The sequence below is a fragment of the Centrocercus urophasianus genome, unplaced genomic scaffold (genome assembly GCF_019232065.1).
Source record: "Centrocercus urophasianus isolate 14NV4802_14NV808 unplaced genomic scaffold, USGS_Curo_1.0 seq_14, whole genome shotgun sequence".
In the NCBI taxonomy this organism is placed as follows: Eukaryota; Metazoa; Chordata; class Aves; order Galliformes; family Phasianidae; genus Centrocercus; species Centrocercus urophasianus.
In genome coordinates, this window is record NW_024884586.1 from 6,377,478 (window position 1) to 6,393,179 (window position 15,702).

Below are 15,702 nucleotides of genomic sequence, written 5' to 3' on the forward strand. Positions count from 1 at the left end.
AACCTCCTCAAAAGACAAAGAAAAGTGGATGCCATGATTTTCACTGTCATACAGACTTACCTTGGACTTAAAACCTTAATGCTAAGGAAGTAGGTTGATAATAGCAAAAAGATAGCAGTGTGGAAAGAAAACCACAACTCTCTGATATGAACAGACAGGATAAGGGGCAGCACCCAGAAGTCAACATTGCAGTTTTGTTTAATACAAATCACAAATTTTAACTGGTGAGATTGATTGATTAAGAAAAATTCTCCAAAGAAACAAAGGATTCTTCATCCTTGAAGAATGTAAACATTTTCAACACCTTTTGGAATGCATCATCTGAGCCACTCCCTTCTGAGAAAGTCTGATCCATACAGGGTAAATCTCAAGGAAGCCTGTCCCCCTGGCCTGTGCCTATGGAACAGTGTTCAGTCTCTGGCTAAGCAAGGTCCTATATGGACCTTGGAAATGTTTGCTCCTGAAGTTGTGCAAACATACCTACTAATTTCCTGCATAATCTTACTTTGAATACTTCTGCACATCTCTGGCCTGTCAGCGCAGCCTTCCTCATCAGGCACATCCCCCTTTGGGACAAAGCCACTGAGAGGAGCCTCTGCTCTTCCAAGGGAATAGTTATATTTGACTGGTGTCAAAATAAGTAAATATATACATATATACTAATCTGGGTTTGAGAAAAAAAAAGACACAAAAAAAAAAAAAAAAAAAAAAAAAAAAAATTGATCCAAAGAAAAGCAGTGCCGAACAGGAAGCCTTTACAAAGTGTGAGATGAATGCTTCAGGTTCTTTGGATCCTTTCCATTTTGCAAAACTACACATCCACAGGGATTTCACTGGGACTTGTTACTGCAGTCAAATAAAATAAATGTTACCGTGAGAGGAATACTTCAATGAAAGAAGCTATTAATCTACAGAAATTAATTACGCATAAGCAGAGAGGTTTCTGACATTTAATGCCACTGCCACAAGGGATTGAAAAATAATCCCCAAAGAAAATATCTAAGCGTTCTTATGCTATTATTTTTGATCCAATTTCAACATCTGGAGATGAATGCTGCTGCATGCCAGTTACGCTGCTGTTATTTGTCCAGGAGCAGTACCCTGATGTTGAAAAATTCGAGAAACCTTTTGGCAATTAAGAAAGCCCGGTTATGCACCCTGTTTGTGTGAGTTTTGAGCAATTCTTCCAGCTTTTGCCTCTCGTTTGTACGATCAGCAATCAGCCCTTTAGCAACAGGATGAGAGGTTTGGTTAGAAAGCCAGGAACCGGTCCAATTCCCAACGTGTCACCCCAGCTTCCTCCTGCTCTTGTTAAGTGCAAGGGAAGCTACCGGGACATACCCTAACGTGGGACCCCCGCTCAGAAGCGCGTTTTCGACATACTTGCGTAGCTGCTGCCCGATGCCCTTTCTTGTTCAACCGCGGGGCGGAGGCTAGATGGGGCTGGGCCCTATAAAAAGGAGGCGGAGGTGCCTCGCTTTGAGCTTAGCCGTGAGCGAAGGGCAGCGCACTGAAGCTGGGCCGGGCGCCGCGATGGGAACGTGGGCGGTGGGACTGCTGCTGGTGAGTGCCGGGGCAAGGAGGGTGGTGAGTGGGGGGGAGGGGTTGATGCCCGTCCGCTGTCTGCCCTGGGTCATCCCAGGAGGGTAAAAAGTGTTCCCTCGCGTTGACCTGGGCCAGCCGGCCCGACCTGCCCCATGGAGTTTTCCGCCTTTGCTTCCGACAGAAGTTCTTTAGTAGCTCCCTTTCCTTTTTAATTTGTATTTCGGGATTTGGAGCCGCGGTAACAAAGCTCTCCTGAGCCCGTAGAGGCGTGGGACGTCTGGAGTAGCGCAAGAGAGGCTGCGGCTCTTCCTCTCCTCGTAGGAAAGGGAGCGACAAAGCGGGAGTGAAATCTTTAATAGCGCTCTGTTATCTAATTGTGAAATTGAGGGGTTCGCGAAGCCCGCAATTGTGGGGAAGACTTTCGGTGTCTCGCGGAGAGAAAGTCGGAAGGGAGCGGCGGCAGAACGGAGTGCTCCCGGCTTTAAGTCGGCCGCTCGCGGAGCCGAAGCGGAGCTTCGGGGCCGTCCCATCCCTCTTCTGCCATAGTTCACCGCTCTCTGGCCCGCCGTCTGGCCGGCCCCCCGCACCTGGCTGCCTTCGTTCCTCGTGCCGCTCCGCGGGAGGTGCCGCGCAGCCACACGGGCTTCTTTCGGAGGGCGGAAGCTTACTGCTAGCGCTCGTGTGGCTGCAGTAACTCTCCGTTATGTCTTACTAACTTGTCTTCTGCTGAAGATTATGGAGCCAGGGAGAAATGCCGTCTGAGAATTCACTGGGCTCTCCCTCTGGTTGTCCCACGGAAGACGCAGAGCTTTCTAAGTTAAAATAACACAGTAAATGTGGCGAGGGAGAGCGAAACGAATCCCTCGTAGGAGGTACGAAACAGCCTCCGAAGTGTGTCGCCGGTGAATGAGCGGAGAAATGGAGGGGGGGAGGCGGAGCAGCTTTCCTACAGCACTTTAGCTGCGGCTCTAAGCGCGGTGCTGCCCTAACCTATCCTTTGTGACTGTAATTACCGCTGTGAGCAGAACACTTAACAGAAATTAGTCTGGGCTCCCTTGCGGCTTTCCCGTGAGCTTACAGAACCATCTCCCCGAGATCGCTATCCACAATGAATCACCTGAAAACACCTGTTGGTCTCTGCTGTAGGTTACCCTGCTTACAATGCCCGGAAGCGGCGCAGAGGTCTGCGGAGAGGGAGAGTACTTGTATGAAGGCATTTGCTGCATGCTGTGCCCGGCAGGTGAGACTCCAGGAAGGCAGCGGCCGTTTCCCCCTATGTCAGGTGGCTGGGCCGCTATTCCACATTCCATCAGGGAGGAGCGCAGGCCCAGCTGGCGCTGCCGGTGGCTCTTCGGCGCTGCCGGGGCCGGCCTTTATTTCGCGGCGGGATATTGTGCAATAAGGACTGGGTGAGGCGCCTTGGCAGCAGTTCTGAAAAATCTCTGCCTATTCTGAGGATGAAGTGTTCAAAGTCGGGTGGCTTCTTTGTTTCTAACAGTTGGCCCAGAGGAATTCTGATAGTTCTGCGTGTAGAACTTCACCTTGCATTTGTTCTCCCCGTTTCTCTCCTTGTGCAGTCAATGCAGCTTTGTGCAGAGAAGTACCCTGCCTTTGGGTAGTATCACAGAGCTATAGGCTGAATTTAAAGAATTTGGATGGAAATGAGAGACCTCCTGGATTGTTTCTGTTGCACAAGCAAATCTCCTGTGCCTGCCATGTCCCTTCCAGCAAGATGGCACTTGCCACGTGAGCAATATCTTGCTGTTGTAATGAATCATACTTGTTCCTTGGCCTGGATGGCTGCTGCCTTTGTTGTGATTGTGCTTCCTGACCATTTGGTGCCCCTTGGTTCCTGTGTTGGGCTGTTTGCTTGCAGGAAGGGTTGAACTTTGACTAAAAATGGTTTTATGTTGTAACATTCTGAGAGTGCTGCTGCGGCCACCAGTTCTCCTCTTCCACAGGTACTTATGTTGCTGAGCACTGCAGTACTCCGCGTTCAAAGGGAATATGTGCCTCTTGCACCGAAGGAAGAGATTACACTGCCCATGCGAATGGCTTGGAAGAATGCTTGCTGTGCAGACAGTGCAAAGACGGTACCAAGAAAAATTTCAATTAAATCTTTAACTTCAGGCCCCTTAATCCTTGAAGTAAGCCTGGTCCTCTGCTGCTTTTGCACTTCTAGTTGTTGAGAATATTGAAGTTGGAAAAAAATAAATCCCATTTATGACCAGCATACGACTTGTGCACAGTTGTGCAGAGCCACAACTTTGTTTTCTAACTCCTGTTTTTTAGACCAGATAACTTCAAGAACCTGTACTGTGACGAGTGACACTGAATGCCAATGCAAACAGGGATACTTCTGCCCTGCTGAAGGCTGTGAAATATGTCAGAAATGCAGTCGAATGTAAGTTAAATAGGGTACTGAAGCAACCATGTTCTTTCTAGACTTAACAGCTGTGGCCCAATCTGTGTCATGCCTACCATGTGCTATTTGTCTGTAAATAATTCCCTTGAAGCCTAATGGTGCTGGTCATGCTTCTGAGCTCTAGGTGACAAAATAAATGAGGTTCAAACCTAGAGTTTGCAGATTTTGATCCTGTCTGTCTTGTTGCATATGGCTGTATGCTTACACTTCCTGTGTCTCTCTAGTTTAGTGCTTTTCCCCATATTGGTAACTGAATAAGCTTTGTAGCAGCCACCCTGAAACTCAGGGAGGTAGAACTTCCTGTTGGAGGAAACTGACTGAATGAATAATGCATCTACCCCTTTTTCCTCAACTTAGAGGCATACATAAGCTTTATCTGTTTTTTCTTTTACTTAATCAATGTTTCTTTTAAAACTGAAAGATGAATTCCTAATGTCACCTGTTGAAGTTCTGTTAATGTTTCTAAGCTTTGCCAGAAAATAAACTGGCATGGACAGACCTGCAAATGTTTCTAAAAACCTCTGTATTGCCACTGACTTTAGGTGTCCAGAAGGGAAAAAAATTGTGCAGATCTGCAATGCTACAATGGACCTAGGATGTGGCTTACCTGACCAAGGTCTGGAACACAAGTATTACTTGGCTTGTCTACTGGGTGTATGAATTGTAGATTATGACACAATAGCTTGAACTACTGCAGCATATTTAAGACTTCTTGTGTTTTAGCCTAGGAGTTATTTGATAGAGACAGGTTCCCAAATGAGTTGGAGAGACAAATATCTTAAACTTCACTGCGAGGAAAGGGTTACACTGTTGAAAAAGCTGCAGATATGCTAAGGGTTCTTGGAGTATCAACAGCGATGCTGTTGGAAGTGGTGGATGGTACAAACACTTCTAATATTTAGCATATCCAAGAAGCTGTGTATAGTGTGACTTTTTTCTGGGGGGAAGGAATGGGCCCTATTGGAAGTACTGAAATGCCATCTTTTGTGTACTTTTTTTCCTCTCATTTCTTGCACGTTCTCTTTTCTGAAAGCTTAGTGGGTTTTGTATTGTGACACTGTACAGAATCCCTCACTGTTATTGGAATAATGATGTGCAATGGAAACCTGTACTTGGATTCAGGTCAGCTGAAATACCCAGCATGTCTTCCACAACAGCTGGGGCATTATACTAATGTGTAGCTTAGTTTGTTCTGTAGCAAGGAAGGCTCACACTTACAACTATCTCATCTGAGAACTGCTTCAAACTCTAATTCTGTTCATTTTCATTTGCAGGAAATAAACATCTTACTTGGATGACTGTAATAATTTTGGTTGCTGTTTTTTCTGCTGGTTTGCTTGTGTTCTACGGAATAAGGAAGTGTAAGAGTGGTAAAGGTAACTCTGCTTTATTAGTATCCACAAACTTAGCAGAAAAAGGCAGAATGTGCACCAAGGCTATCCTTGTTCTTGACATTATCATATGGGGCCTGCTTAATAGGCAAGCTCCAGGTTGTTTGGCCTGAGAAAAATGAAGAGCAGTTTTATCCAGTAAAACTTACAGGCTTTAACTGAATGGATGCTTTAGCCTCAAAGCTTAGCACAGGGCGTGTAAAGGGAGGTCCTCATTTACTTCATAGTATTAATGAAGGTATAAGAAAAATGAGTAGTGAGCTCAGAGGTAGGGTGCAAGAAGTAGCAACTAATCAGATCATTAATTACTTACATTCATTGGATTTGGCTGTGAAGGTTTTCATATATTTCACTGCCCTTGTGCCATTTTAACAACTTAGTACGAATGTTGATATGTCCACTGTCAATTAATCTTGCAGAGATTTATAAATTTGTCTGAGAAAAATTTTTCCTTTCCTGCATGTTGAAGTTTTTTTGTGAATAGCTTAAATGAGAATGTTGGGAATGATTTGAAAGTTTTAAAGTCAACTTTATTCAAACCACAGCTTACTGCATTTATTGCAGTAGAAACAATCTCTGCCTTTTCTTTAGCTATTGCAACAGCTCATGAAAATGCCTAAGAGGCATAGGCTTGGGGATGGGGAGAGTGTTTTAAAATCCAAACTGCATTTTGAGACCTGTCTCATGCAGCAGGACTGCTTGTCACTGTTTTCACTGTTGGTGGAAGCTAAGGGCAGTTCTCCATGTAAAGACTGTCCTTTCAAAGAAACTTAATGACTGGTTCTGGAGCTTTGGCTTATGTAAAAAGTCTATTATATATAACTACTGCATGAGTTTAGCTGTGTTTAACTTACAGCAATTTCCGGAAGTATCTTAAGCTTTAATTTTATTTTCCAGCCATTTTCTCTGACAAAGAAGAGAAGAGTCTGGTAAGTATATAAAGGATGAAGTTTTGCATGACTAACTGCTTGTTACACAGCTCCTGATTTTCTTTTTGTCTCCCTATATGCCTCTGGTGGGATGCGTTCCTGAGGTGCAACTAGTTGATTTTATATTTCATGCATTCACTTCCATTGAAATTGGCCTTCCTGGTTCTTGCTCTGGAAATATTACAGAGCCTGTGTCTGAGATGTTGCAAAACTGGGGGGGTAAGGGAGGAAATAGGCGAAGTACAAGTGTTCACTTCAAGCTGTTGCTGAGCGATGCTTTGATTCCATTGGTTATTTGTTACTTCATGCTTGTATTCCTCAGAAGTGACAGGTATCTCTTTCCTGCATGCTGATATACTCAAAATGCAAGGAAAGCTAGACCATAAGATTACTCCTTGTGGTCAGCAGACAAAGTAACTGAGTCTCCTGCAAGCTACGAAGCAGGACCTACAGTCTAATGCCTTGATCCAAGACTGTCCCGTAAATCAAGGAGTTCAGGGCTCAGAGCATGCCAGTTCAGGGTGACAGCCCTGCAAATGGCTTACCACACTAAGGCTTGCTGCTGATGCATGTCTAGCTGATAAAGCTGTTTTCACCCTGGCCACCCTGTAGTCAAGGACTGTTTAAGAACCTTACTTCTACACAGTCAGAAAACAATGCCATTTAATAACTTGCTTTTGGTCTCAAGGCAATTGGACTTGATGATCTCTGTATGTCTCCCTTTCAACTGAACTACATGATTTCTAGTCTTGCATTTAGTGAGATAAGACTAGACTAGTTAAATAGTATTTAGCTTCTCTATTTAGAAATTTCTGAATAAAGTTACACTCGAACTGCACAGCAAGATGTAAAGAAGTTTGATGTCAGTGGAGTAGTTAATGATGCTTAACACCAGGCCCTAAAATGTCTTCAGAATTTAAGAAAAGGATCCACATTCCTCATGGCGCATGTAGCAGAAAAATACGTGCATCTTTTTTGTCTCTTACCCAATACAAGTTCTGCTCCCTTTATGCATGAGCTTTTGTCTAATTTTACTAGTTAAACATTTCAAGTAATTAAATGCATTTTAAATGTCACAAATATTCAAAGACTGAAAGGACGGAATTGAGAGATCATCAAAACATTACCTTAAATTCTTCTTTTCTTTTTTTTTTTTTTTAAGGTCCATAAGTGGCTCAAATATATGAATCATCCAATAGGTTTTGTCAGGTTGTTTCTTCCTGCACCCTGGCCAGGTTCACAGTGCTTCATGTTCTTGTAGAAGCTGCTGAAGGAACATGGCAAAATACCTGGTCAAACTGGTGTAGTATAGGAACAGGCAGAAATAATTACTTTTTGTTTTTTTGAATAAAACTGTAGGTGGACTGTAATCACAAACTTGTATATGATGATGCTTACCTATGAAGTAACTGTAACAAGCATGACTTGCAGTACCCATGTACTTAGAGAATTCATGCTACTGTAATTAAGATAATTGGAGAGTTGCATGGTCCTCAGACCAGACACTTGAAGCACCAGCACATCGTCCTTGAGAGTGTTAGTAAACTTATTGTACAGTAAAACACGTGCATTGTAAGTATATTGCTGCTATCTTATTTCCCAAACTGGTCAGCAGCTGTAAGTCAACCATGCTGTAAGCCTTTCGGTGACCTATATAAGAATTTTCTCTGTAGATAGGAGCAGCATGTTTATTTCATTTGCATCCTTAAAATGGATTCAGTGAAGATAGAGCCAAACTACACATGTGCTGGGTGGGGTGGCTCCTGTTGCATCCCTGCCTATGTGTGCTGGTGCTGTGTGGCCACTGACCTCATACAAAGTGTCCAGTTGCTTATGGGGGGAATGTATCTTAAAACCAAGTCTTATGGGAGAAACAATTAACACTTGTCCTTACTTTCTACTTCAAATAAATAAATTAATGCTGCCTGAAAACTTTTGCTTTCAACACAAGCTGATAAACTCTATACATTGCTGGTCTGTTTCATGCTTCTACTACTCCCTGTGGGTCACTGTCACCCTGTGGTCACAGGCTTATTTAATGCGTTGATAATGCAGAAAGTGATACTTCCCCCTACCTTTATTCCCCTAGCTAAAGATATACAGTTTGCTCTGGTACCTTCTTTGAACTGGATCTGTTGTGTGAATGTGAGGAAAACCTACTTAAAAACAAACAAGTGCATATTAGTACACTCACAGAGAGCTGATAATGGTCTGTCAGCTCAGCAAAGCTCTGAACTTCATACAGTGATAGGTTTAAAGCCTGTTAGCAGGCTGATTGGTCATTTTAGCTTAGATGCACTGTGGCAACTGCATTCTTTCCTGCTTAGGAGGGGTATGCCTCTTCTATACCCAGGGAGGAGCAAGCAGTGAAAATACATGGAAAAATTCCTTGCAGTTGTTGTGGATAGATTATGAGAGTTACCATGCAGTCTAGAGGAAGCAGAACAGCCAGCAAGGTGAAGAGTTTAGGCTCTAAGACTGACTGAAATACATCTATAAAGGCTGTGTTGCATATTTTTTTTTAACTTCACTTAATAAGCACCTCTCCTATGTTTTTCTTTGATACTGGTGATTTCAAGTATTCTGTTTTCTTCCTCTAAACTGTCCACAGAGCTCTGTCTGTGAAACTTCTAAAATAAGTTATTTTTCTTTATAGGCATATGAAGATAATACGCTTTTATCAGAAGTGAAGATAACTGAAAATAATGCATCCCATCCAGACAGTGAGAACTCTGGTGAGAACCCAGAGGGCCAAGCGTACGATAATGTTAATTTGGAAGTGAAAAACACATCTCCAGAGGAAAACAATGCTGTGTCTTATGAGAGAGGCACCATCTCACAGAAGAACTTGTGGTACCAAACACAAGAATGTTGGAAGAGGATCAAAAACTGGTCATCATCTACAAAAAATAGTTGTAATCCTACTTTTCAACCAAATGCCCAGTGTACAGTAAGGGGTGTTAAGATGCCAGCATATCGTATGGTAAGTTAGGGAAAAATAATCTCATAATGTTTTTTACTGATATAGGTATAATTTGAATTGACCTCTTCCCTCTTCCATGAGTAATAGATGCTGTTTTCAAGACAGTATTATAAGGAAGTGGAGCCTTTGCTTAAAAGATACAGTAGAAAATATGGGAAGTGATATCTTGGGAAAGCAAACTTCAGTTCAGCCTTTAATCTGCAGTACCTCTCACCTTTTTGTTCAGAGTTTGTACAAGAGCAGTTCTTTTGCAATAGCAGCAAATATGTTGCCTTGTTGCTTCACTTAGATAGTAAGTAGCACATCTGCTTTCAGCGTGCTGTTTTCTTTACTCAATTTTTTTCAGCTGTGCTGTGAAGCTTTCCCCACTCTTTTATTGGCACATATACACTGAAAGTAATCTATTGAGTAGCTCAGAAGTTAAGCTCTCTTAATTGTGAATTAAGTGTTCTGACATGCTACAGTAATGGTCCAACTTTTTTTTAATCACAGGTACAAAAGCAAAAATGTCAAATAATCGTTAAAGATCTGACTCAAAAAGGTAAGTATTGTACAGATGGTCAAGTAGTTTGAATTTGCTTTTTCTTGTTGACTTTAGTATACACTGAAGGAATAGTTCAAGGAGACTAATGAATATTGCTTAAGTCTATAAGGCTTTCATTTGAATGTAAGATGCTAAAATAGAATTATTACGGTATTTAAGTCACAATCACTGTGGCAGATTACTTTGATGCACAGATCTTCTGGAAGTATAATACATTCTTACTTTGAAGAATAAGCACAATAAAGAATTTGTCAGTATGTATAAAAAAAGTCTATATGACAGCAGTGGGACTGCCTTAATGACTGGGGAGCATGTCAGAATAGGAGTTCTAACAAATGTCTGTTATATGTGAGACTGTGTCAAAGCCCGACAAGTAACCAGCAAGCTGAGGTGCTGGGTATCAAAGTGATAGGCTTTGTTAGTGCTGGTGTTAGCATGGCATGCCTACACGGATAGCATAGTGAGGTGTTTAAAGGCTACAGTTGAGTAGCTGTGTTAAAACTAAGTAAAAACATGCAAGTCAGTGAAATATTCCCTAAAACCTCTGTTACTGAATAATATTTTGTCTTGAGAATACTTTTTAGATGTACAGACTGGTACCTTTAGTTTTGTTAAGGTAAGTAGGAAGCCTGTTTGTCCTATTGCTTCTTAGATGACAAGCCTAATCTTGCTGCCACTGTTTAGTCCGTGCATGCATTAGCTAAAAAGTGATTGGGAAACGTGCATATTGGTTGCAGAGGAAAGACATACTATATTTTGGAATCTAAAGTAATATGCTTTTTTTTTTTTTTTTTCCTTTTCAGAACAGATGGATTGCTTTTTTGCTTTTATTAATACAGTACCGGTGAAAAAATGGAGGAAGCTTATGAGAACTCATCTGGAGGAAAATGTTATTGATAAAATTGAATATAAGTGGCCTAATAACACAGATGAGCAATCTTATCAGATGCTTCTCACCTGGAAAAACATGCTGGGGGAGAAACAAACTATTATTAAGTTACTGGATGAGCTAAGGGATATAGATACCAGGGCTTACAGTAAAATAGTCCACACTTTAACAAGTAATAACATTATAAGTAAAATAGAAGCTACAGCTTAACATTTCCAATGAATTTCAGAAATGTTCCTGTATGTATATAGGAAGCTTGTATAAGTGAGGATGTCGTAAGCTGCAGGTAACAGTGGCTGTGCGGATGTGATGCCCTTCTTATCTGCACGCGGGCTGGAAGTCATTTAACACAGACTGTGCTGAGTTGTGACAAGACTCCAGCAGCAATATTTGCTTTATTTTATTTGATTTGGGTTTTTTTGAGTAGTACAATGTGAAAACTCAGGTGCCAGTGGCAATTTAGGAGCTCTGAGCTTCTGAGTTTGCCTTTCCTTTGTGAAGCTGTGAGGAAAGAAGCTACCTTTATTGCGCTCTGTGGAGCTGAGAACACCTGTTGCAGTTTTTGACTGAACTGCCTTATTTTTGTTTACGAGATAATCGCATTTCATTTGTGGTGGGAGCACGTGGCATGCGAAATGTTCAAAGTACGGCAATAAAAACTCACTGAAGACAAAGGCTGGAGCTGGTTCTTGGCCGAGGGATGGGGCTGGGCGCGAGAAGAACCCTACGCACAAAATGGCGGCGGTTGAGACGAGCCCAGCCGCGCGACGCCCGCCCGGCCGTCCCTCGCGAGGCGGGAAGGCGCGCTGAGGGCGGGGCCGAGAGGCGCGGGGCCGGTTGCCATAGCGACCACAGGTCGGAAGTAGCGTAGCGCGGGCTGGGCGGGGCGAGGCGGGAGCCGCTTCCGGGCACGCTGTTGCATCAGCTCGGCGGCGAGAGGTGGAGGCGGCAGGATGGCAGCGGCCCCAGCCGAACAGGGTAGGTGTGTGGAGGGAGTCGCGGCTCATCCCAGGGGGCCCGGCGAGGCGAGGGGAGGCGTTCTCCGGGACTGTCACGGTGCCATGAAGGCGCTGAGGGCGTTCGCCGGGATGATGTCATGGCCCCGGCCGCTGTCAGAGCGTCAGGTGGGCGCCGTGACGTCACGCGGCGGGGCGGGGGGGCCGCCGAGCGGCGCTTCTGTCAGGCGGCGCGCGAGGTGCTGGGGGGCGCGAAATGGCGGCCGGCGGGGGGCGTCGGGGCGCGAAATGGCGGCGGGGACGTCGCCTCGATCTCCCCCCTCAGCGGTGGGGACGGCGGGGCGACCCCGCAACCCCCCCCCCGCCCCCACCGCGACGTATTTCTGAGGTGCAACTTCTGTTTTTTTCTCGACGGGTTTGTATTATTTTATTATCATCTTCTTTATTTGCGCCTGTTCTCTTCCGTATGGAAGGAGGGACGGGGCTCTCCTGTAGCAAATATAAACTCGGAATACCAGTCGTACAAGAGTGAAATACCACGATGGTACGTCAGGGGCTGGAAATTTGTGTCATTCCAGCTGAGGTTCTAAGATTTTGTCCCTTTTTTCTGGATTGCTAAAAGTTATTTCCCTCTTTTCTTACCATTCCTGTGTCCAGAAATGCCCATTTCCAAGCCCCGTCTTTTTGTCAGCGTTTTAGTCTGACACCAAACGCTCAATTCTGAGTGCGCTTAAGAAACGTTTTTAGTTCCATTCCTTCATGGTAGAACAGCCCTGGTGCTGGACCTGGACTGTGATCTGGTTTCAGTTTGGGAAAATGGAAAGTGGAACTCATAGGGCTGAAGTGAATAGGTCTGAGCAACTCCCGTGGTGGGATATGCCTGTCCTAAAACCCCATAACTGCTATCAGCACTCTGATCCCCACATGCGAGTCTAGGGAAGCCCCATTTCTGGCTCTCAGTTTGGAGCTGCAGTAATACCGATACGTTACCAGCTTCTTTTATGAGTTATTTTATTTTGTGAAAGCCCAGTTGGACAAGAAATGACTCTTGAAAATACTCCGAATACTAAGGTTTCCTCTCAGAGAGTGCAACCACAGAAACCCCAGGGCGTTCCGGTTGGCTTACAGGTGTGACCCACAAGGTCAGCAGGTTCAGGGATGCCCAGGAAACTTAATTTTTCCCTGAAGCAAAATAGCTTCTGTTTTCTGTTTAAGTGACCTTACTGGCTGCTTTATGGCTTTCCTGTATACGCTTTGCTGTCAGAACCTACAAGAAACAGAGGTTTTTGGAAGCTTTTGTTTCCTTTTTCAAGGAGCAGATGGTTTTGGGACATCATGCTTTTGTTACCTTTTTCAAATGAATAAAAGTGAAAATTTCCATCAAATTTGTTATAATGTGTATCTCACCTCACGATTAAACTTTGAAAGCTGTTTGCTTATTCCTTTGAGTCTGTGTTTGCTACAGCCTTCCAGCCTGTTTCCCAGTACCCCCAGCTGTCACCAAAGCCTTCTGCGTATGGAAAGAAGAATGTGTGACAATTACATTGCTCAAAGAGACTGCACACCAGCAATTACTGTGTGAGGGCTGTATTAGTGTCTACAGTGGAATTTTTTTGAAACAACTTCTAATGATGGGAGAGCGTTACATTAGCAGTATTCATTCTTAGGATTTTTGAAGGTTGTTTTGCTTCCTTTCCACCACTTTGTGCACAGTGCTTGTTTTCTGAATGGAGCTGCTCACAGGTGACGTGATTTAGAATCTGTGGATCATTCCATTCACATGAGTGAATTCAGTGTTCTTATGCAACAGCTCTGTAGCCAAGAAGACGCTTCCCAGTGCTGCTGAGAAGCAGCAACTGCAGTTTCTATTTTAGGAGAAAAGAGAAAATTATAGTTCAAGAGAATAATCAATTTATTAGCATAGGTTCTTAAAGACCAGTGTTAGGAAACTTGGTGCCGTATGTGTCCATTGGCCTGTCTCTCTCAATAGTTGTTGAATCCATAGATTGGTGTTAATTAAATTCTGCAGTGGGCTGTCCCTTTGCAGACAGCTGGCAGACCGAGCGAAGATGGGTCAGAGATGTAGGAGAGCCTGGAGTTGCTGAGGTTTGTGAGGAAAGTACATGAAGAAAGACCAAAAAGTATTTCAGTGGGAATGTGTAATGAATTGAAGGTATTGTGATATCCTGACGGGGAGGGATTGAGAGTACAGGTGTAAATACCAGGAAAACAGACTTCTGCAGAGTGACTACTCCTGTTTTTATTGTGATAGCAAGGAGATTGGAACAGACTTTTATAGAAGGATAGTCTTGACTGATTTGTTTTCCATAAAAACAAATGGCACTACTTCTCTGTGGTATGCTGCCTTCCAAGTACAGTGTTATTGTATTCATTCTTTGTAGGAGCTGAATTTGAGTCAGTGATCTTTCTCAACATAAAGACCTCCCTTCTATTAGGTTCCCTGAGCTAACTGGTTTCTCTGATGCATTATACTTCTGAGTTGGCTGCTCTTACACTGAGGCATAACGTCAGACTTATAATTTCAGGTATTAATGTGTGCACTGAGATTGTTCAAATGAATTTTGTCTATCCTGCTTACCAGGACTGAACTGGTACCAGCCGTGTTTGCTGCCTCTCCTCACTGAAAGTAGCGTATACGGGTTCTGTCATCTTTGTTTTATTTGTATGTGTGTTTGTACAACTTCCCCTTTTAGATTGGTTTATAGATGTGGTTGGAAAGCAGTTATACTGTTTCAGATACACTGAGTTGATTCCCATTAGCAGCCTGGTGTATGATTAATGGCCATAATAACCCTAATAATACTTAGTGAGTGGAGTGTTGCTTTCCTTGCAACAGATCTTTAAAGATCTTTTCTTTGAGATATAGTTTCATTTTTACACAGATTATCCCTGCCATTTGTTTTTCCATCATTTGATTCATGGACACAAAATTCACTTGTCTTAGGTTTCCACAGTTCTTGAAGGTAACTGTTTCAAACTACTTAATCTGTATAAACACGTGAAGTTCCGCGTTGATAAATATCAGTAAATATTTGGGAGCCTGAAAAGTCTGTAGTAAAAGTAACTGTGTGAGCCAAAGCCACATCCCATTCGGCTGGGTAAGGCTAGGTGTACAGCCTCACTGTGAACCATTACTGACTTGTTACTCCTTATTTAGAATTAACAATTACATGGACAGCCCTCGAGAAGGACTGGGAACATAGGGTAATTCTGCCTCGGTGTATGAATTTTTAATATTGTTGGTGACTTTTAGTTTTTATTTTTTCTACCTCTGATTTTTTACATTTGTTCTGATGGGCTCTAAAGTGTTGTGCCACTTATCTTGCTGTGTTCAAGAAAGTCAAACACAAATGTACTCAGCATCAAGCTGCCATTTCCCTCTTATCAGAGTTCCTCTTTTCCTTGAGAGCAGCTGTTTAATTTTTACTAGATTACTTTAATAATTGATCTTCATGCAGGAAATGAGTTGCTCGTGAGGTCCTAACTGATAATATTTGTGTGAAAAAAAACTTTTTAGTTAAAGTTTTTCACACAGAGGGTGGTGAGGCACTGGAACAGGTTGCCCAAGGAGGCTGTGGATGCCCCATCCCTGGAGGCATTCAAGGCCAGGCTGGATGTGGCTCTGGGCAGCCTGGTCTGCTGGTTGGCGACCCTGCTCTTAGCAGGGGGTTGGAACTAGATGATCATTGTGGTCCTTTTCAATCCAGGACATTCTATGATTCTGCAGTTCCTTGCACCTTCCCCTACTTTCCTCGGGCACCTTTCATCCTTCCCTTCCCAAGAGTTTTGGCCTTTGGAAGCTGCTTGTGCAGAAAAGGTTCTGCCAGTGCAGAAAGCAGCATTTGTGACAGTGATCCCTGTAGGATTTGGGAATAGGGACAGGTGTTCTATTACTGCCTCCCTCACACGTTGTTGTCCTTGGCCATGTCTTAAATTACTTTCTTGGCTAACTACCCAAGCAGGATGGTGGCTTCATGTTTACACAGTGCTTTGAACATGAACAGAGTTTCAGATGTTGA

The 15,702-nt window shown here is 43.4% G+C and overlaps 2 protein-coding genes across 5 annotated transcripts in view; both read left to right on the plus strand.

The window, feature by feature from the left end:
• The first annotated feature begins 1,470 nt into the window (after positions 1-1,470).
• Positions 1,471-11,380, plus strand: LOC122158224 (tumor necrosis factor receptor superfamily member 10A-like). 3 transcript variants are annotated; one of them, XM_042814739.1, is made up of 10 exons: positions 1,471-1,563; positions 2,692-2,785; positions 3,507-3,638; positions 3,838-3,949; positions 4,513-4,586; positions 5,245-5,346; positions 6,259-6,290; positions 8,947-9,273; positions 9,766-9,814; positions 10,621-11,380. In XM_042814739.1, the coding sequence occupies exons 1-10, from the start codon at positions 1,534-1,536 to the stop codon at positions 10,914-10,916; spliced, it is 1,248 nt and encodes a 415-aa protein (XP_042670673.1). In that variant the 5' UTR covers positions 1,471-1,533; the 3' UTR covers positions 10,917-11,380. The 3 variants fall into 3 exon arrangements, with proteins under 3 accessions (XP_042670673.1, XP_042670675.1, XP_042670674.1); XM_042814741.1 differs by lacking the exon at positions 1,471-1,563 and adding an exon at positions 3,123-3,291 and having other exon boundaries at positions 2,696-2,785; XM_042814740.1 differs by lacking the exons at positions 1,471-1,563; positions 2,692-2,785 and adding an exon at positions 2,793-3,291.
• A 221-nt stretch (positions 11,381-11,601) lies between these two features.
• The window catches only part of CARS1 (cysteinyl-tRNA synthetase 1), a 35,815-nt gene continuing 31,714 nt past the window's right edge, over positions 11,602-15,702 (plus strand). Inside the window, exon 1 of one of the 2 annotated variants that reach the window (XM_042813459.1) lies at positions 11,602-11,684. In XM_042813459.1, the coding sequence (XP_042669393.1) occupies positions 11,660-11,684 (25 nt within the window). In that variant the 5' untranslated portion in view covers positions 11,602-11,659. The remainder of the gene's footprint in view (positions 11,685-15,702) is intronic. The other variant, XM_042813460.1, reaches the window with a different exon arrangement.